Below are 23600 nucleotides of genomic sequence, written 5' to 3' on the forward strand. Positions count from 1 at the left end.
AGTGTTTCGAGAATCCTGTTAGAGGTCGCCCAACCCTTCAGAGGCAGACTGGTTTTCACTGCCATAGTTGTTGGCTGACACAGGAGGGATCGCACCTCCAAATGCTTGATTCCTGGGATCCCTTGTCTTGTACATGGAACACACACACACACACACACACACACACACACACACACCCTCCAACTGCTGCTCTGAGTCCCTTACATCCCCTCCTTTCCCTCCCTGGTGTGCTATCTCCCTGTAGCCTGGCTGGAGTTCTCAGCTGGCCTGCCAGGGTCCTGCCTCTTTCCCATCCTCCTGGTGCCTTTTGGAAGACATCCAGTTATCTCCCAGCTACAACATCCCCAGGATATGTCTAAGGTGATGGTGTGTGTATAACTTTAAGGTTAAGTGATGCAAGTTTGGGTACCAGCCTCTGCTCAGGTGTAGCTGCTAAATTTTAAAGTGTTTTAAAAACCAAGGAGATTTCAACGTGTGAAAAATGAGGAATATTTTCAAGACACTGTTGCAAACACCTGTGTGGGACCAGCTCTCATGTAAACTGAGACCCATTGTTTTGACTGGACATGGCCAGCAAGCCCTTAGGATCTATCTGTCTCTGCTGGGGTGACAGATATGCACACTTACATTTAGCTTTTATTTGGGTACTGGGGATCTGAACTCAGGTCCCCCCGCTTGTGTAGCAGGTACCCTACCTACTGAGCTTCCTCCCCTGCCTCGAGATGGAGACTCTAGGCCAACAGTGCTCAACCTGTGGGTCGCAACTCCTTTAGGGGTTGAACAATCCTTTCAGAGGGGTCACATATCAGATATCCTGTATATCAGATCTTTACATTATGATTCATAACAGTAACAAAATTACAGTTATTAAGTAGCAACAAAATAATTTTCTAGTTGGTGGTCACCATGACATAAGGAACTATATTAAAAGGTGACAGCATTAGAAAGATTAAGGACGGCTACTGTAGAGTGTTGTCACTCTGGGTCACAGAAACTTGTAGGTTGTCCTAGTACTCTGTGGTCACCTGAATATAGCACCTAGAGGACCCCAGTTCTTATCTCTGTGGTCACCTGCGCTTGTTGTAATGCCTCTTTGTTTGGTCCCCTCAGAGACGCCCCTGACCTTGGCTGCCCAACTTGATGACTCCATGGAGGTCATCAAAGCTCTCAGAAACGGGGGTGCACATTTGGACTTCCGCTCCAGGGATGGGATGACTGCCCTTCACAAGGCTGCCCGGATGAGGAACCAGGTTGCCCTGAAGGTATGTCCCGAGCCTGCCTTGTGTGGGCAACAGGGTCCTTTATCTGATCCCCGAGCTATTGTCACAATGGCTTTCTCTCTAGGGAACCATGAATCCTGTCCCCACTAGAGCTCAGAAGGGCAGCTGAGTGTCAGGATTTCCTGCCCTCTCTGTGCTATAGCTGCTTCTCAAACTAACTACCCTTAAGCTACCCTGATCCCTCTAGTCCACAGAAGGGCTCATGTTTTGAATGCATGAGTTGGTGCTAAACCCTGTGTTTGTCCCTCAGAGGAGGCCTCAAGTCCAGTAGAAGTACTGACAGCCTCGTTGCCCCTTGCATTGCATCTTTGGGAGCCAGACAGTTATACCGACACCCATCTTCTCCTGAACTTCCATGTGGCATATAGTTCCCCGTGGCCATCTTCCCAACCCCCCTTTCCCAAGCCTGCCTTTCCAGGTCCATTCCTGTTACACACCTGTCTTAACCACAGCCATCTTCCCACCCCACCTTTTTCTCATGCCTGTCTTTCCAGGTCCATCTTCTCTGTCCTTCCCATACCCTCCTCCCCATGCCCATCTTTCCCCACTGCCAGGCAGCATTCAGTCTCTTCCTTTCTTCATTTCCCATCTTCCTTTCTCCCGTGTCTTTGCTCCTTTCCCCTGTCTGGCAGCATATGCAGCATTGTCCAGAGAGAAGATGGCTCCCGATGAGGATGAGGAGGTCAGGTCCCCTGGCTGCAGCTTGATCAGAGATGGAGGTTTTCCTCTCATTCCTGCCATCCCTACCTCACCTCAGCTGCGCCTTCCTACAGGCTTCTGGAGATTCCACATGTTCCTGATCCTGCCCAGAGGCTCACTCCCCCTGACTTACTGGGGTCCCACTGTTCTCTGTGTTAGTTCAAATGCTATGGTTCTCCTTACCTGGTGGCTCTCTACAGCTGCCTTCTGGGATACTGGATTCCAGGTGCCAGCAGGAACCTGTCAAGAAGCCACCGCTGCCAACTGTCTCTCATCTGGGTGCAGGTGCCATTCCTGCATCCCCAAATATCACCTGTCACTTCCATTGGCAGTTAAGATTCTCCAGTTTTCTGTGTCAGGGGGGAAACATCAGGTGACCAGGCATGACTCGCCTGGTCTGTGGGAAAGCAGCCCACGTGTGTCTTCAAGTCATTCTGTGTACAAGACCAGTGACAACTTTAAATTCCTTCCCCTAGACCCTCCTGGAGCTTGGTGCCTCCCCAGATTACAAGGACAGCTATGGGCTCACCCCACTGTATCACACGGCCATTGTGGGGGGCGACCCTTACTGCTGTGAGCTGCTTCTCCACGAGCATGCCTCCGTGTGCTGCAAGGATGAGAACGGCTGGCATGAGATCCACCAGGTATGACTCTGCTTGCCATGCCTGCTGCCGAGATCCCTGCCCTGTGATGCCAGACCCAGCTCACGGAGCAGCTGAGTGCCAGGCCCTCGAAAGTTTACAGGGTCCATGATCTCCAGGCCCTGATGTTCTAGGAACATGGCAAAGAAGGTACCAGGACCCCTGATGAGGCCTGATATTTTCACACAAGGCCTGAGGTTTTTAGACATTACCTTCTAATCATGAGGCTGGGAAATACATCACCTATGATCTGGTAACCATGAAGCTGGGAGGTGTGTCACCTATGACCTTGTAACCATAGGGCCAGGAAGTGTGATACCTATGACCCTGGCAAGAAACAAAATCCGCCTGATGATTCTAGAAGGGCTATCTCTCATCAGGTGTAGGAAGGAAGGGTCCAAGTTCAAGCTGAGCCCTGTACACAAGCCAGGCAGCTGTGGGAGCCAGTGCCAGCTCTGACTCTGAGACTGGAAGGGCCAGTATTTCTGGGAAGGTGGGGCTGGTTGGGTGGAGCTAAGCCAGCATGGCTGGGCTCACAGGGCTAGTGGAAGAAATGTTGAATCCTCTAAAGCTGGAGATTATAGCCTTGGAAGTCAAGGCTTTTGATCTGGGTGGAGAAAGGGTCTGGGCAGGTGGGCAGACAGGCAGGAAGGTCGGGGAAGAGAGCAGGGAGTCAGTCTCTCATTGGCCTTCATATGGCGGTTGTGCATCATGGGTCTTAGTCTCTCCATCAGTTTCTCAATGCCTGTGCCATCTCCCACACCTGCCTTTCTTGGAGGGAGGGGTTGCATGCCCACCCAGTGCTGTCCAGGGCCCATGGTTGCAGACTGTCACAGAGAGGGAGGGAGATCCCGCCCTACCCTGGCCTGTCACTCATAGGGTTCAGCTCTGTATTGTGGGACCCCACAGCTTGGAGAAGTCCCCACGTTCTCATGGTGTGAGTGGTACTCTTTAACACCTGATGCCGGAACCCCAAGCACATACTGGGTGGGGACTTGGGAGTGGCAAGCATAATGACTATATTGTCCATGTAGCTGATGTGAGACTGCTGCCATTCCTATGCTTATTTTGTGAAGGACTTTCTCCCCACGGTGCCTAACTTTAGGTGACAGACTGCTGGAACATGGTACCAGTTGCTGGCTCAGAGTAGTTCTAGGCACTGCTCTGACGGTGTACTATAAGATGGGACAGGTGTTTAAGAAACCAGTAGACTTTAGGGAAACAGATGATTCTCCACACGTGGTGGAGCCTGTCCAATCAGCAGAGGCTCTTTCTGGGAAGCCAGAGGCACCTAGAAAAACTCAGCTCTGTCCCAGATGCCTTCAGGCACCAGCTACAGCACCAGCCGCTCTCTAGGCCCCCAGCCTCCCGGTGGACATCATACCTCCATATATACATTTCAAAGTACAGTCATCTCTCAGGACCCTTGGGGCTCCTATTCCAGGACTTTCCAGTGATACCAAAATTTGAGATGCTCTAATCCCTTCTGTAATACTGTGTGGCATTTATGTACATATCTACCCAGGCCTGTTCAGCCATCTTAAGGTTACTCTTTTAATTTTTTTTTTTTTTTGGAGACAGGGTCCCAATCTGTGGCCTAGGGTATCCTGGAACCACTTCATAGAATAAGCTAGCTTTGAACTTCAGGGAACCTGCCTGCCTCAGCCTCCCAGGGCTAGGATTATAGGCATGATATAGAATAACCTGAATGATGTGAGTTCTTTGAGAACAATGGTTCTACCATGTTTAAGGACAACAAGAAAAAAGAAGTCTGTGTGTTTAGCACAGATGCAAAATTTCCCCCAAGTATTTCTTCTATTCATGGCTGTAGACTCCATAGGTGACAGATTCACAGATGCAGAGCTAGGTTTGTACCCTGGAGAACCCTGGGAACTGGGGTAGTATCTTGCCCACATGCTTTCCTCTTTCCTCTCAATCTCTGCTGCTTCCCCTTCCCTCCCTGGGCCAAGGTGACAGCCAGCCATCAGGCATGCTCAATTCCTCCCGAGATGCATGGCAGAGTTGAGAGTAGTTTCCCATTTGTTCAGCTGTCTCCCTGGTCTGGCCCTCACTTGTGCATGGTCCTTGCTTGTTTGTATCTGCAGAGGCCTCGTGGGGCTCCTGGCCTATAGATAGCCCTCACCCCCCCAATCCCCATCTCCCCAGCACTGGCCAGAGACTCCACTGCACCTCAGGCATGCAGTAGATAGACAGACTCTGACACACTAGGGAAGCCAGACAGGAGACAAACATTTAAAAAATTGCAAGCATGTGTGCACACACGTTTCTGGACATGTAGGAAGCAGGTATATGTACTCTGTGTCCCCATGTGATAGTAGTTCCTGGGCTCATACAGTGACAGCAGGCACTGGCACTGTCATCCTGGGGCAGAAGACGGGTGACTGACTCCTCTGCTCTGCACATTTGTGGCTTCTTCACCTGCATCTCTGTCTGTCTCTCTTTCCCTTGCTCCCTCTGTCCCTTCCTCCCTTCTTCCCTCCTTCCCTCCCTCTCCCTGCCTGCCTGCCTGCCTGCTTGCCTGCCTCACCTCCAGCCTTCTTGCCCCTCCCTTTACCAGGGTATCCCCTCTTCACAGTCAAGTGACAGTGACACCACACTTACAGGTCTGGTCCTTTTTATCTAAACCACATGACTGGTCCTTCCCTTGGACAGCCCTTGGCAGTGAGACCCTGGCTGTCTCTGATTCCTGGGCCTCACAGATGCCAAGTTCCATCCTGGGTCTGGATTGAGAACTTCACCACTTCAGTGCCCCCCAGACCTGTCAGTCCCTCAGCCCTGCAGACCAGACCGCAAACCATGGTTCTCTGGAGACCCTGGCAAGACTTAACACTGTTGATTATTGACTCCTGAATCCTGCCTTTTCTTGCAGGGTTTGGTCTGCCCTCTAGTGGTCAGTTTCAATCTAGCCTGGGAACTTGTGCCTACTAAACATGGTGACCCTATGCAGACCTGTCAGGAGTAGGAGACACAGGCAGCACCTCCTAGGTTATCCTTCCAGCCACAGTTCACACTTACTCACCTAAACACTGCTCTGCTCACTCCCTTTATATATCCTAGAAATAATCCCATCAGATTTTTCTGTTCCTGTTAGTAGGCGAATTGATAGGCCCAGAGAGGGTAAGTAACTTGGCTAAGGTCACAGAGTGAGCAGTTGGCTGAACTAAATTGAGCCCTGCCTTGTCTTATCTTGATTGCCTTCTCCTTCATCTTATCTGCAGACCTCTCAAGCAGAAACCATTCTTAACACAGCTGTGTTTGCAGAGGAAGAAATGGCATGGGGTGGGTGGGTTTTGTAGGGTCCACCTAGACTAGTTCTGGCTCTCTTGGAACAGCCCCAGAGCCCCAGATTTCTGGGCTGAGGATTTAAAGTTGGTTCCTTTGTGGATAGCACCACCATCTGATGTAGCATCATGCTGTGGAGATGTCTGCTTTCTTCTGCTGGCCCTGGAACCAACTCCTTGTAGCACACATGGCAAGTGCCTGGCCAGCTCCCTGGGGTTCTCAGAGCTGTCCCTTGGCTCTCTGTTCAGAAGCCAGGTTTACAACACAGGATATTTCTCCTAAGGTGAGCATGGGCAGGTGCCCCTGCCTGATATTTCTGGAGCTCTTGTTTGAATTCACATCTGCAAATTCATATCTTTTAATAAACATTTATTTTATGTATGTGTATGTGTGCATGTGTGGGGGCATGAACTTGTGGATGCAGGCACCCAAGGAAGCCAGAAGAGGGTATCAGATTCCCTGAGCCTGGAGTTACAAGCAATTGTGAGGTACCCAGCATGGGTGCTGGGAACTGAACTTGGGCCCTTTGGAAGCTTTCTTCATTTTGTTTTAATCGTTAGCTAGTTTTATGTTATGTGTATAAGTGTTACACCTGCATATATGTGTGCAGTGCCCTTGAAGGCCAGAAGAGGGCGCTGGATTCTCTGGAATTGGAGTTGCAGATGGTTGTGAGTTGCCATGGCAGTGCTGGGAATTGAACCCAGGTCCTTTGGAAGAACAGGAACACTCTTAACTGCTGAGCCACCTTTCCAGCCCTTCAACTCATATTTTTAAAGATTGTTTAAATGCTACTAGTTCTTTTCCTTGGTCCCAAAATAAATACATGTTCAGCATGAACACCTAGGAAAACACATGTGCACACACACACACACACACACACACACACCCCTCCTTAAAGAAACCAAATACATTACCACCACTCAAAGATATCAGGTGGGAGTTTTCAGTTCTGTTTTCTTCCCCCCCCCCCCAACACACATGCAGCTGTAGTGCAGCCTGCAGTATGTTGGAACCAGCGTAGACAAGCATTTCAGGGAGAAGAGAGCCACACTCCCATACTCTATGAATCCACATCATCAGTATGGTGTCATCTCCTCATACCACCCATGGAGTGATTTTTAATCCAGTGTGGGCAGCCTGGATGGAAATCTCTCATACTTCCTAGGTGGCCTGGGCAAGGGCAGTGTCTCCTCAAAAATTTCAGAGCTCTTGAAACAGCCGAATGTAAGAGCATCCGTGATACACTTTCTACGATGCCTGTGTACTAGACCTCAGTTTGTGTTCTCAGCATACACGTGACCCTCTCCACAGTTGTCATCCTACCATGTCCTATACTGTGACCTCATGTGACTGTCTTCTGTGTGTCTGTGTTTTGGCAAACGTGTTTGTTGTTTGTTTTTACCTTATAAGAACAGGGTTTCTCTGTGTAGCCCTGACAGTCCCAGAACTCACTCTGTAGACCAGACTGACCTGAATTTACAGAGATCCACCTGCCTCTGCCTCCCAAGTGCTGGGATTAAAGGTGTACACCATTACCACCTGGCCTTTAAAAAAAAAAAAGATTTATTGCATTTTATGTGTATGAATATTTTGCCTGCACGTATGTATATGTGTCATGTGCATGCAGTGCTTGTGGAAGCTGGAAGAGGGTGTTAGCGTTAGGGCCCCTGGAACTGGAATTACAGATGGTTGTGAGCCACCATGTGGGTGCTGGGAATTGAACCCAGGTCCTCTGAAAGAACAACCAGTGCTCTTAGTGGCTGAGATGTCTAGCCCCATTGGCTAGTCTACTTTCTTTTTGCTCACTCCAGTGATCTCATTCTCCCTCACAGCCTTCCTTTTAGACCAAAGAGTCCAAAGAGTGACATTGTGACACCCTGGTTAGGACTCTTCTGGTGTCCAGGAACTTCTCGGCTCCTTCTGCAGTTGTTTGGAGATTTACCACAAGTGTCCAGCAGGTGACAGTGCAGTAAAGGCACACTGTTTCCTCATTCATACCAAATCTGCCAGTTGGCAAGTGGCAGGTGGGCTGCTGGGCACAGCTGGGGTGAACCCAGCACTCTAAGGACACCTTATTCTAAATACTCACGCCCAGCCCTCCCCAGGGGTGTCTGAGACAGTAGATTTGGGTGACCCCCAAGAAAACTTTTTTTTTTTTTTTTTTTTTTTGAAAGCAGGGAAGTGGAAAGACAGGGTCTGAGTCGGTGTTATGTCTTCAATTTGGTTTGCTTTCCACCTCCATTCTGCTCAGAAGCTGTGTCCAGTGGGCTCTGCAGGGGACAGGGACTGGTTTCTACCCTTTGGTAACATTTAGGTTCTTTGTTTTAGAACTATCTACAGGGAGTTTGCAAGTGTAGGGTATCATATATCAACAAGCAGGTGCCTCCTGGTAGGCTTCCCTCCAGAGCACGTCCATTTTGCCAGCTGTCCCAGCAGTGTCTGGTCCCTCTGCCTTCCCAGGGTTTCCTTCAGACTCTGGGACAGTTGTTTTTCAGATTGCCGTTCTGTCTGTGTTCCTCTGCCATATCCTGAGGACACACAGGTCTACATTTGTCTGCAAGCTGCTGCCCCTGTGCTCTTGGCATTGTGTCCTGTCGGGTGGCCTGTGGTGACCACTTGACATGATTAGTGGCATCCCTGTGAATACTGCCTCTTCCCTGTTGCAATGAACTAGTGATTCCCGAGACTGCCAGTCCATGCACGATTTTACCTGCAGCTGTGGCATTCATATTTCTTGTCTGTATTGATTTTTGTCTTTGCCCAGTAGAGATTTTCCTCCATTTTGCCTCTAGCTGGGTATCCATCAGACAGAAAAACTACTTTTGTTTATCTTTTATTTATAGCAAGGTAGACTCATAGGTTTCTCCTTTCTGGCAGATATTATTGGATAACACCTGGTGTTGGCATCTGTCTGGATCTGTGGGTGCCCCTTTAGAATGCATCTGAACATTGTTTAGTTGTTTTTCTTATTGCTTGACAAAATGCTGAACAGAATCAGTTTAAGGAAAGAAAGGTTTATTTGGCTCACACTTTGAGGGCACTTATGGTGTCATGGCAGGGAAGGCATGGTGGCAGGTGAGTGAGGCAGCTGGTCACACTGCAGCTACTGTGACAGAGAGAGACACAGCACCAGTGCTCAGCCTATTTTTTGTTTTGTCCAATTTGGGACCCCACCTCAATGAACCTAAGGTAGATACTTCCTCACAGGCATGCCCAGAGGGGTGTTTCCATGGTGACTGTAAATACCCATAAGTCAATATGAATTGTCACAGGCTTCTTCCTGTCCTCTTCTGACACATGGTTAACTCAGGGTGTTGTGTGATAATTTTCCTGGAAAGACATGTCACAAAAATATATTCATCCCTGACTAAGAGGAACCAATGACAGACTAAAGTGAGGATAACACTGAAGTCCAACTTAATAAACCAGTAGGTTTGTTAGCATTCCTTATACGGGTATGGAATGGGATAGTTACAGGAGCAGGGATGACTCTAAGCCCACCCAGACGTGCTGATGCCTCATGACAGCTAGAACCCTCGAGCTCCCTGCACAGCTTGCAAGCAGCTCAAAAGGTCAGAGAGTTATTTCTAGGCAGTTCTTCTGGTTTAAGAGCATCTTAGCTTTATACAACTTTAGAGAGGCAGGGGGCCTGTGCATCTGTTCAGTTTCAGGGACATCCTGAGAATTATGAATTGTCTACTTCCTGCCTCTGAATGAACCTTCCTTTAGAACCTTCTGAGTCTAGAGGAGTTTCACCTCTAATATGGAATGTCTCAACTTGGGAAATTGCCATATAACACAAGCTCTTCCTCTCATTTTCCTGCCTCAGCCATGGAATGACCATTTCTTCAAGACCTTACCTCTCTCTAGTGTAGCATGGTGTGGGGTGTGCTCATGGCTCCTGGGCTACTGCTGATAACATGTCTTCCTAAGCCAGAATTAGAGATGCATGCATATGTGTTCCTTTTCTCCCCCTCTCTCCCTCCCTTCCTCCCTCCCTCCCTCCCTCCCTCCCTCCCTCCCTCCCTCCCTCCATCCCTGCCTCCCTCCTTTCCATATGTCTGAGACTCCAAGGATGTCACAATCTAATCTATGATGTTTGAGTATCTTACCAAAAATTGAGAAGGTACAGCCACGTATGGAGACTCAAACCTGTGATCCCAATATTTAAGAAGCTGAGGCCGGGGATTGGCTTTGAGTTCTAAGTCAGCCTAGGCTACAGAGCTACAGAGTAAAGCCTTGTCTGTCCTATTTACTTTTCTATTGCTCTGACAAAACACCATGATCATGGAAACTTCTGAAAGAAAGTGTTTAATCAGGCTTACAGTTTCAGAGGATTAGAGTCCAGGATGACAGAGAGAAGGCACAGCAGCAAGATCAGCTGAGAGGTCACATCTGGATCTAAAAGCAGGTAGCAGAGAGAGGCAGGGGAGGAGAGAGAGAGAGAGAGAGAGAGAGAGAGAGAGAGAGAGAGAGAGAGAGAGAGAGAGACAGAGACAGAGACAGAGACAGAGACAGACAGGCACTGGGAATGTCATGAATCTTTTGAAAACTCAAAGCCTGCCTTCTATGGCACACCTCCACCAACAAGACCATACCTCCTAATACTTCCCAAATGCTTCCACCAACTGGGGGCCAAACATTCAAGCATACAGCCTATGAGGAGCATTCTCATTCAAATCACCACATTGTCTCAACATAAAATAACATAAAGAAACATGTGTGCCCCTCCCCCATACTCTGAACCACCCCCGTCATCTATGACCCTACACAGTGGACATGCTGTACAAATACTTGTTCTGTTCTTTTGTATGGGAAATAATGACAAGAAAAAGATGCCTGTGCACTGTCAGTACAAATGTGATGTTTATCCTGGATATTTTTGATTGATCACTGATGGTCTCGCAGCTCAGAGGGACAGCTGTCCCTGCTTCTATCTTTGTTTCTCTGTATGTATGTCAAGAACTGTGTGTTCATCCATCCATTCATGACAGCTCACTCTCTAGCACTCAGAAACCAGAGGCAAGACAGTTACCCCAGGTTAAGACCAGCCTGGTCTACATAATGAGTTTCAGGCCAAAGGTGTTACATAGTGAGAGTCTAGCTTTAATCTGTCAACCAAAAGAGAATTGTGTTCATGCTAATACTCCATACTGGGGGCTGGAGAGATGGTTCAGTAGCTAAGAGCACTGGCTGCTCTTCCAGAGGACCTGGGTTCAATTGCCAGCATCTTCATGGTGGCTCACAAATGTCTATAACTCCAACTATTATCTCAAAGATGGAAGGAAAAAGACCACTGACCCAAATTATCATGGCCAAATTAATTAAAGCAAGCTTTTAAAATTTGTGTACATGGGCTGCCTCCTAAGGCGGGGCTTAAGCATTGGATGAGAGGAAGACAAAGCTTTTATAGCTCAGGAGTAGAGGGTTTCCAAATGGCATATTTGCTGGGCGGGGTTACAGGAGCACAACATAAGCATAACACCTAACACCTCCTGACAGGAAGACATAACTGCAAGGTGGTCGCAACAACAGGTAGTCATAGCAGCCATTTGAAAACAAAGATAGTGTTGCAAGATAGTTACTGACTTTTTGAAACAAAGACATCCTTGCTGTTTCTTGAAACAGGCAGTACAGAACCATTTGTAGTTAAGGTTACAGTCAGGCCATAGCCTAGTCCTTGAGAAACAGGTTTAATCATAAACAGGAACAAACCTAATTTGACTTTACTATAACATGACTGTAAAATCTAAAATGGAGGCAGGCTGGTTCATTGTCCCAGAAGATCAGATGCCCTCTGCTGGCCTACTTAGGTACTGCATGCATGTAGTGCACAGACATACATAAAAACACCCTTGCACATAAAATTAATGAATTAATCCCCCCACCAAGCCAGCACCACAAAGCTCTGGCTTTTCTTTAAGTTGAATTTTAGCTAGTCTCTTCAGCTTAGAGAAACCAGTCTGAGTTCTTCACCTGAGCACCTGTTTGCTAAGCTCTGGCTGCTGGTTGGCTCAGCCATCCAGTGTCTGATCCCTGGGCTCTCCCTACCCACATTCCTGCATCTCCACCAGAAGGCTCTGCCCTAGCAACCAGGGATTAAGAAGGGAAGAGACTAAAGGTGGCTTCTTATCTAAGTGCCTGGCAGATTCTGTGGTTATAGTTATCTGTTTTTGTTTTTGTTGTTGTTTTTGTTTTGTTGTGTTGTTCCTCTTTTTCTTCTTCTTCTTCAGGACCCTTGGCCCCGACTTCCTACACTCAGTGCCCCTGTTTCCTCGCCCAGTGTCCACTGCATCTTGACCCTCTCTGAGAAAATGGTGACAGGCCCCTGGGAATGCAACTTCAAACCTCCTGAATTTAAATTCTATGGGGGAGGGGGTAATGAGTCTGGATGAATTGCTTGGTGAGCCTGTAGTAACTGAGTCCTCTTAACTGACTAGAGAGCAATTAAATTAAGCTGCTACAAAATGTTGTCTCTGCAAAGCCTTGGAGAAGAGCTGATTAGCCAAATTGTATCTTCACTTTAAGGAGCAGAATTTCCATCTCAAACTGGTTGAAGGAAGCAGAGGGATTAGGCCTTGTTTTAATGTCTCTGAAAAACCCCAGGGGTGGAGTAGCTCAGAGGAGTCCCAGCAGGGTCCTGTGGATTACGCCAGGGCTTCCCAGGCTCCTTGCTTCTCCCTCTGGTTCTTATGGCCCTCCCCTCCCCTCCCCGCGTCCCTCCCCTCCCCTCCCTTCCCACGGTGTGATAGCTCCAGCAGCTGTAAAGAATGTTACTTTTCCAGAAGTCCTGAGCCATTCTGGCCTTGGCTCCCTGAGTCTGCTGGGCTCCAAGGTTCCTCCCTGAGCCTTGCCTGCAGTGGTGGAGTTGCCAACTGCATAGCTATGCCCTGCTCTTCTGCAGGATCAGGTGCACCTGGGCCATCTGAACCAACAGGAGCTGGGCAGGCAATCCCAGGAATGAAGCAAGTGCTTAAGTGAAGTGGGGGCACCAGGCAGGCAGGTAGGAGAGCGGAATCTCTTGTCAGAACCATCTAGTCAACAATGAGAGAGCGTCACAGGGGGCATAGCACGATAAATGGATGTTTCTTGGATGCTTTTAACAGCCATAGTCTACTTCTCACTGTTTGTAAAGTGGCTTTTACTCTTATTGACCCTGCTGAGGTAAAGTGTTCTCTGTATACTGATCAGAGGCATGGTCTGTTGATCCAGGGCCAGTGTTGTCATCCACAAGAGCTTTCTTTGTCCTTGGTGTGGCAGACCTGCCTCCTCCTGTGAGGTCACTGCCTGTCAGAGGTGCCCAGTCACCTGTGCAGGGACCTTCCTGCCACTTTGAACTGGGATGGGGTGCTGTACCTATTTTTAGGGCCCAGTGTCATGTGATCTTTGATGTCTTTGTCCTCTGTGACTCATGAGAGGGACACTGCATCCACTTAATGACAAGGACATCCATAAGCTTGAAGGTGAGGGCCAAGCTAATGGATGGTCTGGGACCCAGTCCAAGTGTGTTTGGTTTTCGAACTACCTGGGATATAGTCACTGTGTCAACCCCTAGAAGAACTTGGAAGGAGCAGATCACATAGTTTGGCTATCCTACCCTGGGTCCCGCCTCCTGTGGAAGGTTGGATTGCATTTAAATGCATCGAGAAGCTGGGTTTGCATGTGGAAGGACAAGTGCAGGCCTTCTTGCACACATACACACAGGGATAGGGCTCTGAGCATCCCCATCCCCATGGCTGTGCATAGTAGCTTCCTGCCTGGGAGCATGGACCAGTAATACAGAGCTGAGCATCCTGATCTGAATGTCATAGAGCTCAGCACCCATATCAGGGAAAGACCTATTTGTCTTTCTGGATCTATGTGGAAAGAACCCTGGGGCCCCATCCAGACCCCTTGCCCAAGAGCAGAGCTGGGTTCCCAACTGGTCAGGGGTTCCCTCTCTCCACTCTTAGCTGGGATCTTGGGGCCTCCCCAGTCCTTGGTGTGTGATGTCTGTGGGCCTCAGTCTACAAAGCTAGGTGGGGTGAAGTCTGCCATGAGCTCTGTCATGCTTTTAAATGAGTGGTAGGATGCTAGGCATAGGCCCGTGGCTTGGGCAACATTAGGCATCAAGTCTCACTCAACATCTGTGTCGTAGGCCCAGCCAGTAAGAGGGTTCTGGGGTCTCATTCAGCTTCTGTGTCCTGGGACCAGGCAACAGGGGGTTCTGGGATCTCATGCAGCCTCTGTGCCTCAGACCTAGCCAGCAGGGGGCGCTGGGGTCTCTGTCTCAGAACTGGCCAGCAGGGGGTGCTGGGGTCTCATGCAGCCTCTGTGTCTCAGACCTAGCCAGCAGGGGGGGCTGGGGGTCTTTGTCTCAGGACTGGCCAGCAGGGGGTGCTGGAGTCTCATGCAGCCTCTGTGTCTCAGACCTAGCCAGTAGGGGCCACTGGAGTCTGTCTCAGGGCTGACCAGCAGGGGCACCAAGGTCTCACTCAGTCTCTTGTCTCAGGCCTGCAGGTACGGCCATGTCCAGCATCTGGAACATCTGCTTTTCTATGGCGCAGACATGAGTGCACAGAACGCCTCGGGGAACACAGCCCTGCATATCTGCGCCCTCTACAATCAGGTCAGTGGCATACACATCCCTCACCCTAACCCTGGGGCGCACTGGGCACTGGGCGGAGGGGCTGGCCTGCGTATCTCTGTGACTCTCACCTGCTGCCTTACTGAGAACCAGAGGCTAGTGAAGCTGTGAGCAGCCCTAGGTCACATTCCAGACCTACAGCCAGCCCTGTGCAATGCCAGTGACCCAGGCTGCTCATTGTCTAAAAGACACGGGAAGGGCTGGAACCCTTGGCTGAGTGCCAACTTTGCTTGGTTCCCAGAGCCTGGCACCTGGGTAACCCCTCCAACTCTCCTTTTCACTTCTGGTTAAGTGTGCATAACAAATGTGACTCTCATAAACATGTAGGTGCACAATTCCTTGACAGCACATTCACAGTGCTTTATGGCCATCCTCACTATCCACCTCCATGACTTTTCATCTTCCCAGACTAAATCCGTGTCCCCAGGAAACACCAGCTCCTAACCCGCAACTCACCCCCCTCCCCGAATCCCTAGTCTCCCATCCTGCTCTCTGTTTTAAGGACCTCTGAAGACGAGGATTTTGCAGGAGTTGGCCACCTATGCTGAGCTTCTTCTACTCAGCACCGTATTCTCATGGTCTAACCTGTAACGAATGCCAGCCACTCTTCCTTCTGAAGTTTGCTTCCACACCACCTGCTCTCCTGTGGGTGGATGCGCGGCTTGTTCTGCCTTTGGCTGTTGTGGTTTCATGTTGCCATGAGCCCAGGTGTGTGCAGCTATCTTCTGCCCTCCATGGGGACAAACTCCTAAGCAGAACTCAATGTAACTGACACACTGGTGCCCCACACCCCTCCCCCAAACTTCCGTGTCAGACCCTGGTGGACAGTGCTGTTCTGGAATCCCTTCAGGCTGGGGGACATAGTGCCTGCTCTCTGGGAGAGAGACACCTTAGTGGCTGCGACTTTGGTCCTGGACCATGAGTGCCCTGATCTGGACATGGAAGGGAAATGAGAGACGGATGTCCCCGGGGGATGGGATGGGTGTTGAACTTAGTACTGCTCAAAGGATGTGAGTGGATTGCAGGGTCAGCTTCGGCAAGCAGAAAAAGTACCACTCTCCTTGGTGCTCAGGGTCAGGTTGACACAGGACAACCCCACTGAAGACGGCTTGCTTCTTTCTCTTCTCATGTCATGAAACCTCAAGTCTGGGGCTAATGACCCAAAGACATGACCCCAAGCAGCCCGGCAGAGGGACTGGGGAAAGACTCTCCCTCTCGAAGGGTGGAGGGATCTCAGTGATGAGACTCTGCTGAGCATACCCTGGGGGTGTGGCCTCAGTAAACACTGAGTTCTCTTCTAGTCTCAAAGCCATAATCCTATTGCACCACCGACAGTGACCCTAGACCCTCAAGCCTTAGCTCACATATCCAAGTTTGGTCCCAGGCCCTAATGGCTGGTCCCAAGTCCTCTCTACTTCTTCTAGTCAGTAACTTTCCTGGATCCTTCACGCTTGAAAACTCCTACAAACCCTTCAAGACCCCACTCACATGGTCCACCCCGAGTCAGGCCTTCTCTTGACCTTGTAGAATTTGTGAGTGTCTTGCTCTGAAGACCACTCTCAGGATCAGGCTGATGGAGTCAGTGTTTCAGCTGGAGTGTCGTGCAGTGTTCCTGACTTGGACGCAGAGTATATTCACAGTGCAGTCACCCCCAGGTCCACCGTGGAGCTCAGATGGGGGAACCCTTGTTAAGTGTGGGAATACTCAGCTGCCTTAGAAAACACATCATGAGGCTTGGCTGGGTCTAGGAAAACATCTGCACCAACATCTGCTTTGTAATGATTGCCTACGATGGGAAAACATGGCTTAATTTTACTCAGTATATTTCAAGCATATTTTAATCACAAAAAATATAGGAAATCACAGTGTCTGTCACTTAAAATAATTGTGGGCATGATGGTCTTTGAAAGGGAGGCTGCAGAATTTTATTAGGCAGCCTGTGTTCTTGGCTATATTGGAGAATGGTCCTGCTGGGGTTTACTCCATATGCCCCAGAGCTGTCTCCATCCCTAGGAGGGTCCCCAGATGGCCAGGGTTTCCAGGAAAACCTTTTACCCATATACTGTCAGTCAGAATAGAGGTAGCTGATTTTCTAGGGCCTATTGATAAACATTTTATGCTTTGGTCACTGCCTGGACCCTCCAGTCACATGTCAGCTGAGCAGCTACAGAACAGCAGTCTGAAGGTCATGGAAAGTGGCCATGTGTAAGAAAGTTATTTGTTCAATCAGGGATGGGGTGAGTTCTGGGGGTCTGGGATCATGGGGTGATCTGGCCCATAGGCTGTTAGCCATCTTTGGAGTAGAAGGCTACACTATCTTTTTTTTTCTTGTACCTCATTCATAATTTGCGCCTCCCCAGGGCTTGGCTGACTTCCATCCTACAGACTAGTGAGTGTGAGTAGGGTAGGTAGAGCTGTCCACCCCACAAAGCTGCCCCCTCATGAGGGCAGCCTGCTGCCACCCAGCTTCGGACAGTATGTCTGTTCTCTGCAGCCTGGGACAGAGTCAGCCAAGGTGACTAATCTTGTGTCACCTCCAAGGAATGCTGTGTTGGTTTATAGGCTCTAGAGTTATTTGACCACACAGCCTCCTGACACCATGACAAGTTGGGATGTCAGTGAGTGTAACAGAATCTGTCCTCCCCTGATGGGAGGGGTCTTCAGTCTGTCTCAGGCCTTTCCCAGCCCATGGCTGTGTCTGAATTGTGCGGGTGAAGTTGCTTTGCCACAGCTCTGAGGGTCACAGTCTTGCATAGCTTCCTGGAGCTCACAGGAGCTGTCTCAAGAGTGGAGGATAAGTCAGCCTTTGGCATTGCACACGGATGTCCTGCGTCTTTCCTCTGCGTGTCACTACCTTGCTGGCATCTGTGCTCATGGCCCCTTGTCTCCAGACAGGAGATATATGTGGCTGCACAGGCTTGGTTGTTGATGACAGAGACCACACCAGGGACATTACATAGGAAGTGGTGTCATACTGTACATGGTGAGGATGTGCCCCAGGGGAAGGACAGAATTCAGAAGGGCAAGATTCAGGGCAAAGAGAGACATGGCCTCAGGGACATGGGATAGTGATGAGGAGGCCTGGCCCACTGGGCTCTGCTGGGCATAAACTGGGACCTGGATTTGCAGTTAGGTAGCCTGAATGTCCTTTGGGTCTAGGGTTGCTAAGAGGCTGAAGTAGAAACTGAACATCTGTGATATCTGGCAGGGGATAAGGACTCAGCAAGTCAAGGCTGTAATGGTGGTGTTGAAGATGGTGTTCATGGAGATTATGGTGGTGATGCTGGTGATGCTGTAGCTATTGATGATGGGATGATGGTAGTGATGGTGATTATAGTGATGCAGATGCTATTATGGTGAAGTTAATGGGGATGATGATGATAATGCTGATGGTGATGCTGATGGTGGTAAAGTTAGTGATGAGGGTGGTGATGATAATTGGAGTGATAATGGTGAGGATGGTGATACTAGGCTTGGTGATGACGGTGGTGGTGTGGTGATACCTACTGATAATACTCGTCCTTAATGAGCCGCTCCTCAGATCTGGAAGCCCCAGGTCTGTAGAATGCTATATGTGCTTTATCAATTTCATCAGGACACTTCTAATAAAACACACTGTGATCAGAAGATTCTCTTTCCTCTCATGCAATCAACTAATTAGGGCTCTGATTGTAAGCAGCAAATTGATTCTAATCTTTGAGTTCTCTCGACTCACGCTGGCTTCCCAAGAGCTCCAGAGGGAGAAAGCACCATCCTGGATAATGAGGAATCAGAGGAAGCTTAAATATCAAAGGTTACTAGAGCAGCCTGGTTTGTCTAGAAGATAAACACACACACATACACACACACACACAAAAACATACATATATGCATGCACACATGTGCACACACAGATACTTGCATGCATGCATGCACACACATGAATGCACATGCATGTGCATGCGCACGCACACACACACACACACACACACACACACACACACACACAAGCATGCATATTACCTTTTGTGTTGGGAGGGGAATGTTTTCAGTGTGTATCTCTGTGCCTTGCTGGTTTCTCATGGGGCATGTGTCCACTTATTTCCCTGGGGCCATCTGAGGGCTATCATCCCTATAGGCATCATGACTCTGGGTCTCTCAGAATGTACTTCTGTCTATTACTGTGATAAAGCACTTTGACCAAAAGCAACTTGGGAAGGAATGGGTTTATTGGTCTTACACTTCCAGGTCACAGTTCATCATTGATGGAAGTCAGGACAAGGACTTGAGAGAAAAACTATGGAAGAATGCTGTTTGCTGGCTCACTCAGGCTCATGCTTATCCACCTGCTGAGGGAATGGTGCTGCCCACAGTGGGCTGATCTCTCCTATATTAATTAACAATTAATATACTTGTTATATTAATTAACAATTAAGACACTCACCCACAGACATTGCCACAGACCAATCTGATCTGGGCAGTCTTTCAACTGTGACTCCCTTCTCAGCTGACTTTAGGCTGTGTCAAGTTGACAGTTAAAGCTAACTAAGACAGATGGCATCAGTCTTTCCTCTGACAGCCTTGTAGCTATCACTGACTGGTGTTTGCATCATACTGGTCAGCAGATCCAGGTTAGGAAGTAGTGAAGTTAGACTTCTATTCCACTCCCCTTAGCCTTTGGGGTCTGGACAGAACTCAGGGAGTTCAGGTGAAGCAGAAGCCTGGTGACCTGCAGCATGTGAAATAAGTGGTCTCAATTACCCTGGTCCTTTTTGGGGGGACATAATATTAAAGGTTGCAGACTCACCCCGGTGATGCCTCACAGTGGTGACACCTGCTCACCTGATGTCTCCACCTGGTGGCCTCTTAGGAGACCCAGTCCCTATGTTCCTCCCTGCTCTGTAACTAGTGTCCTTTACTCTCGAGTTAGAGGCTGGTATTCAGATGACCTCCATCCTGCTTGTCCATGTCTGTCCCCTATTGATCCATTCCCACCCATCTCATCACTCCTCTGATAGCCCCCCCAAGACCATGGCATTCACAGTCCAAACACACCTGTGGCTATAAATTGGCTCCTGCTACAAATCCCAAGACCTGCCCCCACAGTGCCATCCCGTGATTCCCTCACTCCTGGCTACTTCTGCAGAGTCTTTACATTTGTCTGTGGCAATCCTGCCATTTGTGACCACAGCTTCTCTTCTTGTCACACCGGGACTCAGCCTACTGACCACTTGCCTCACCTCCATCTGATATACCCTGTCCTCCTTTGAAGGCCACACAAGGACCTTCAGAACAGCTCACCTTGAGCTGACTGCTCCTTGTCCCCCCACTCCCACCCATCCTAAGCTCACAGGGACCATGACCTTATGCTTCGATTCTGTGTCCCCAGGGACTGGCGTGGCTATTGGCTTGTCCACTCTCCACAGGCAAGGATGACTGAGATTTCTTAGTCTGTCCTTTGCAAAATGAACAAGATAGTGAAGCCCACAGCTCCTGGAGCCAGAAGCACACAGCCCATATCTGAGTGCAGGGCAGAATGACTCCCCTCAGGGAAAGGATATGGGTTCTTTTGTTTTGTTTGTTGGTTGGGTTTTTTTGTTTGTTTGTTTTTTTTTTGTTGTTGTTGTTTTTTTTTTTTTTGTATCTCTGAAAATTTGTACCAAGAGAAAATCTGGTGGGGAAATGGCCCTTAGAAGATGAATACAAATTGCTTATGTATTCATACTTTATTGATTTTTTTTTTAAAGGATGGAGACCTGCCAGCTAAGACTCAAGCCATCCAAGGGAGTGAAGGGAAATGGTTAAGCTCTGCATTAATGTTTTGGGCCTTCCTCACCCTCCTGACACTGCAGATTACCCTGTTTCTCACCAACCCTTCATTTCTCTTCTTACCCAATCCAAGCAGCTTTCCCATGCGCTTGCCCTGCCTTCTTGTGGCATGGATCTCTTGCCACCCCAGCAAGGTGCTGTGCCAGGCATGTGAGGTAGAGCAGCAAGGTATAGAACACATGCCTGTACAGGCATGTACACACAGGTACATGCATGCACACACACACATATGCACAGATGTATGTTGAAGTCTAACTGTGATTAAGCCATAAAACCCCTGGCCCTTTAGTTCTGAAGTAGCTGACTGACTGGAATATTAACCAAACATTTGGGGATCCTGCCAGGGTTGCTCTATGATATCAGAGAAATGGGCTCTCCTCTTGGGATTCTTAGTTTCATTAATACAAAAAAAAAATGGAAACTTTTATCAGATTTTGAAGAAAATCCCCAGAACAGGCAAGCTGTGAATCTCAGCAGTTGCCCGAGGGAGAGTGGAGGAGAGAAAGGAAAAAGCCATGCATGGAGGACAAGCTGCTTCATGGTGAGAACAGAGAGTAAGCGTGAGGGAGCTTAGTGTGAAGGAAAAAAAAAAAAAAAAAAAAAAAAAAAAAACCAAACCCTCAGGATCTGGCAAGCATCCAAAAGAAAGAGACAGAAAAGAAATGGGGAAAGCTGTGTCTTTTTGAGGCCTGACTCTCAGATGCGAGCCAACTCAACAGAACCTCATGGAGGATCATAGGGACTGTGCTAGGCAGAGGGAATTCTGGGAAGGAAAAGTACAGTATCGCATTAAAGGGATAATTATTCCTCCCATTTCTTTAGCATGGCTTAAGATTAACCCACCTTACTAGGAGTGGTTTCCTCTTCCTAGGGGGTCATCCCTCCTTCCTAGGAGTTATCTCTCCTTCCTTAGGGTGTTCCCTCCTTCCTGGGTTGGGGAGGGAGAAGAATCTTTCTTTCTTAGGGGTGGCCCCTTCTCCATAGGGGTTGTCCCTTAGCCAGATCATTGACCTGCCCAATTGGAATGTTAGGTCTCCACTCAGGCCAGAGCTGCTCTGTCAGAATGCACTCTGCCTTTGCAGCCTGGCCATCATTCCAAGGATGAGTTGGGCTCTGGGGGTTAGTTCATATGGGTTCTGGAAACAGCCCTTTTGGGGTGAGTAGAAGAGTTTTCTGGGCTCCTTCCCATGTCCCACTGATGGGTAGGGATGACAATACCAGGGGAGGGTTTATTCCTAGCCTTTTATGGGAATGTCAGTGACAATGTAGGTACTCTTGAGGGGTTTCAGGAGCCAGGGACGGGTTGCCCAGGCTTCCCCACAGGGCTCTCAAGCTGAAGTTCTGATTGGGAAACAGAGGCTCTGAGTTGCTTTTGCAGCTGAAGGTGTATGGTGCAGAGAGCCCCAAACATGTTCAATTCCTGTAGAAACCCAGCACCAGGCTTCCCATCAGATTCCTTCTGGCTGCTGTGTGCTGTCCCCAGGTAGGGCCCACCTGCTTCCTCACCTGAGCTGGCATGTTTTTCTTTTCCTTCTGTTTTCTTTCCTTTCCTCTTATCCCAACATTCCCTTCACTCAAGCTGTATTGTTGTGGGTGTCATTGCCCTAAAGATTTAGGTTGTAGATTACAGGGCCATGATGGGATAGGTTGAGGGTGGCTGAGGCTTGGGCTCAGGATGACTGGGAAGGCTCCGGGTCAGGCCAGGGCAGCCCTTCTGTGGCCTCTTATCCTTGTAGCCCCAATCATCCTTCTCTTGACACAGCCTCCCAGCCCCCAGCTGCTGTTGAGAGAGCATCAGCATGCCTTTTCAGTTCTTGTAGCCACAGGAGGGGACCTCCTCCCAGCTCCCAAGGTCCTAGTGGTTGATGCATCTGGGGCACAGAGGGAAAACACCTGCTTTTCCGCAGGGTGTCATCACAGACAGAGCCTCTATCCTCATTGCACACCTGCCTGTTGGGCATCCCTGAGTACAGACATGCAGGAATCTGCTTGGCAAGGGTCCTGACCAGCTGCAACCCAGTGACAAACATTGGCTTAAACTAATCATGCAAATATTTATTCCAAACTAGAATTCAGTATTCTGAACACCTAATAGGGTCCATTTACTCAGGCAGCCATACACCCCACAGCGAAGCTCTGCTTAGCCAGGACACCACCATGGTCTCATAACAACTCATCACCTAGGGATCATCTTAGTTTCCTAAGTTCAGTCCGTGAGGGTCATTTGATAACTATGTCACCGAGGAATACATTAAGTGACCATGCAACTGCAATCAGTCCTTCTATATCAGTACTGTAATCTCAGTCTTTTGTAGAAGTTTTGTTTATGTCTGTGTGCGTGCATGTGTGGATACCTGTGAAGGTCAGAAGAGAGCATCCCTGGAGCTGGAGTCATAGGCAGTTGTTAGTGGCCTGAAGTGGGTGTTGGGAACTGAACTTGGATCCTCTGCAAGAGCAGGAAGTGTTCTTACCCACCAAGCCATCTCTCAATGGCCTATCCTTAGTCTTTTTGTTGACAGCCACTAGCCCACACAGTCCTCCTTGGAGCTTCCAAAGGTCAGCAAGACTTCTCTGTTGGCCCGAAGTTCAAATAAATGGCCAGGGGTAGAGGCTCCTTTTCATTACAGAAACACCAAAATGCCCTCCTTCACTTTGTCAGCATTAAGACATGTAATCCTGAGCTGTGCTCAAAGACCTGTGTGCTTGACTGAATCCCATTCCTTCTCTGGACAGTCAGGTTTTTGAAATGTGATGGAACCTGGTTCCCCTGCTGGCCAGACCTTTGCCTTCCAGAAAGATTTGTGGGATTTTTGTTTGTTTGTTTGGTTTTGTTTTTGTTTTTTTGTTTGTTTGTTTTGTCCATTTGTCTTGTGGGTCCTGCAACTGCCCAGAGTTCTACAGAACATTTAGAGAGCATCAAGTCCCTGGAGCTTGAGTTATAGGCAGTTGTGGAGTTATGGGCAGACCCTGTGGGTCCTGCAACTGCAGTATGTTCTAGAACACCCTTACCCTGACTCAGAATGTCAAGGTAAACACAATTCTCACAGTTTTTCTTTCTTTCTGTGTCTTGCCTTCAGTTACCTGTCACATGTTTAATAGATGTGTGTGGAACATCTGTAGAATATTGTCAGGAGTAGACTGGTTTGTCATGGGCAGGTGTGGTGTAACATTTTATAGCTTCTGCCAAGGTGTTTTCGAAAGCATTGTGGTGATGAAGCCTCAGCTGACAGTGATGAGACTCCT

General features: G+C 48.8%; 1 protein-coding gene across 17 annotated transcripts in view; it reads left to right on the forward strand.

Annotated features, from left to right (window-relative positions):
* Positions 1 to 23600, forward strand: part of Shank2 (SH3 and multiple ankyrin repeat domains 2) — a 441204-nt gene that overhangs the window by 93756 nt on the left and 323848 nt on the right. For all 17 annotated transcript variants that reach the window (XM_076914200.1, XM_034510387.2, XM_076914238.1 and 14 more), the window contains 3 exons: positions 1111 to 1262; positions 2456 to 2623; positions 14415 to 14531. In XM_076914200.1, the coding sequence (XP_076770315.1) occupies positions 1111 to 1262; positions 2456 to 2623; positions 14415 to 14531 (437 nt within the window). The remainder of the gene's footprint in view (positions 1 to 1110; positions 1263 to 2455; positions 2624 to 14414; positions 14532 to 23600) is intronic.

Source organism: Arvicanthis niloticus, chromosome 1 (assembly GCF_011762505.2).
Source record: "Arvicanthis niloticus isolate mArvNil1 chromosome 1, mArvNil1.pat.X, whole genome shotgun sequence".
NCBI lineage: Eukaryota > Metazoa > Chordata > Mammalia > Rodentia > Muridae > Arvicanthis > Arvicanthis niloticus.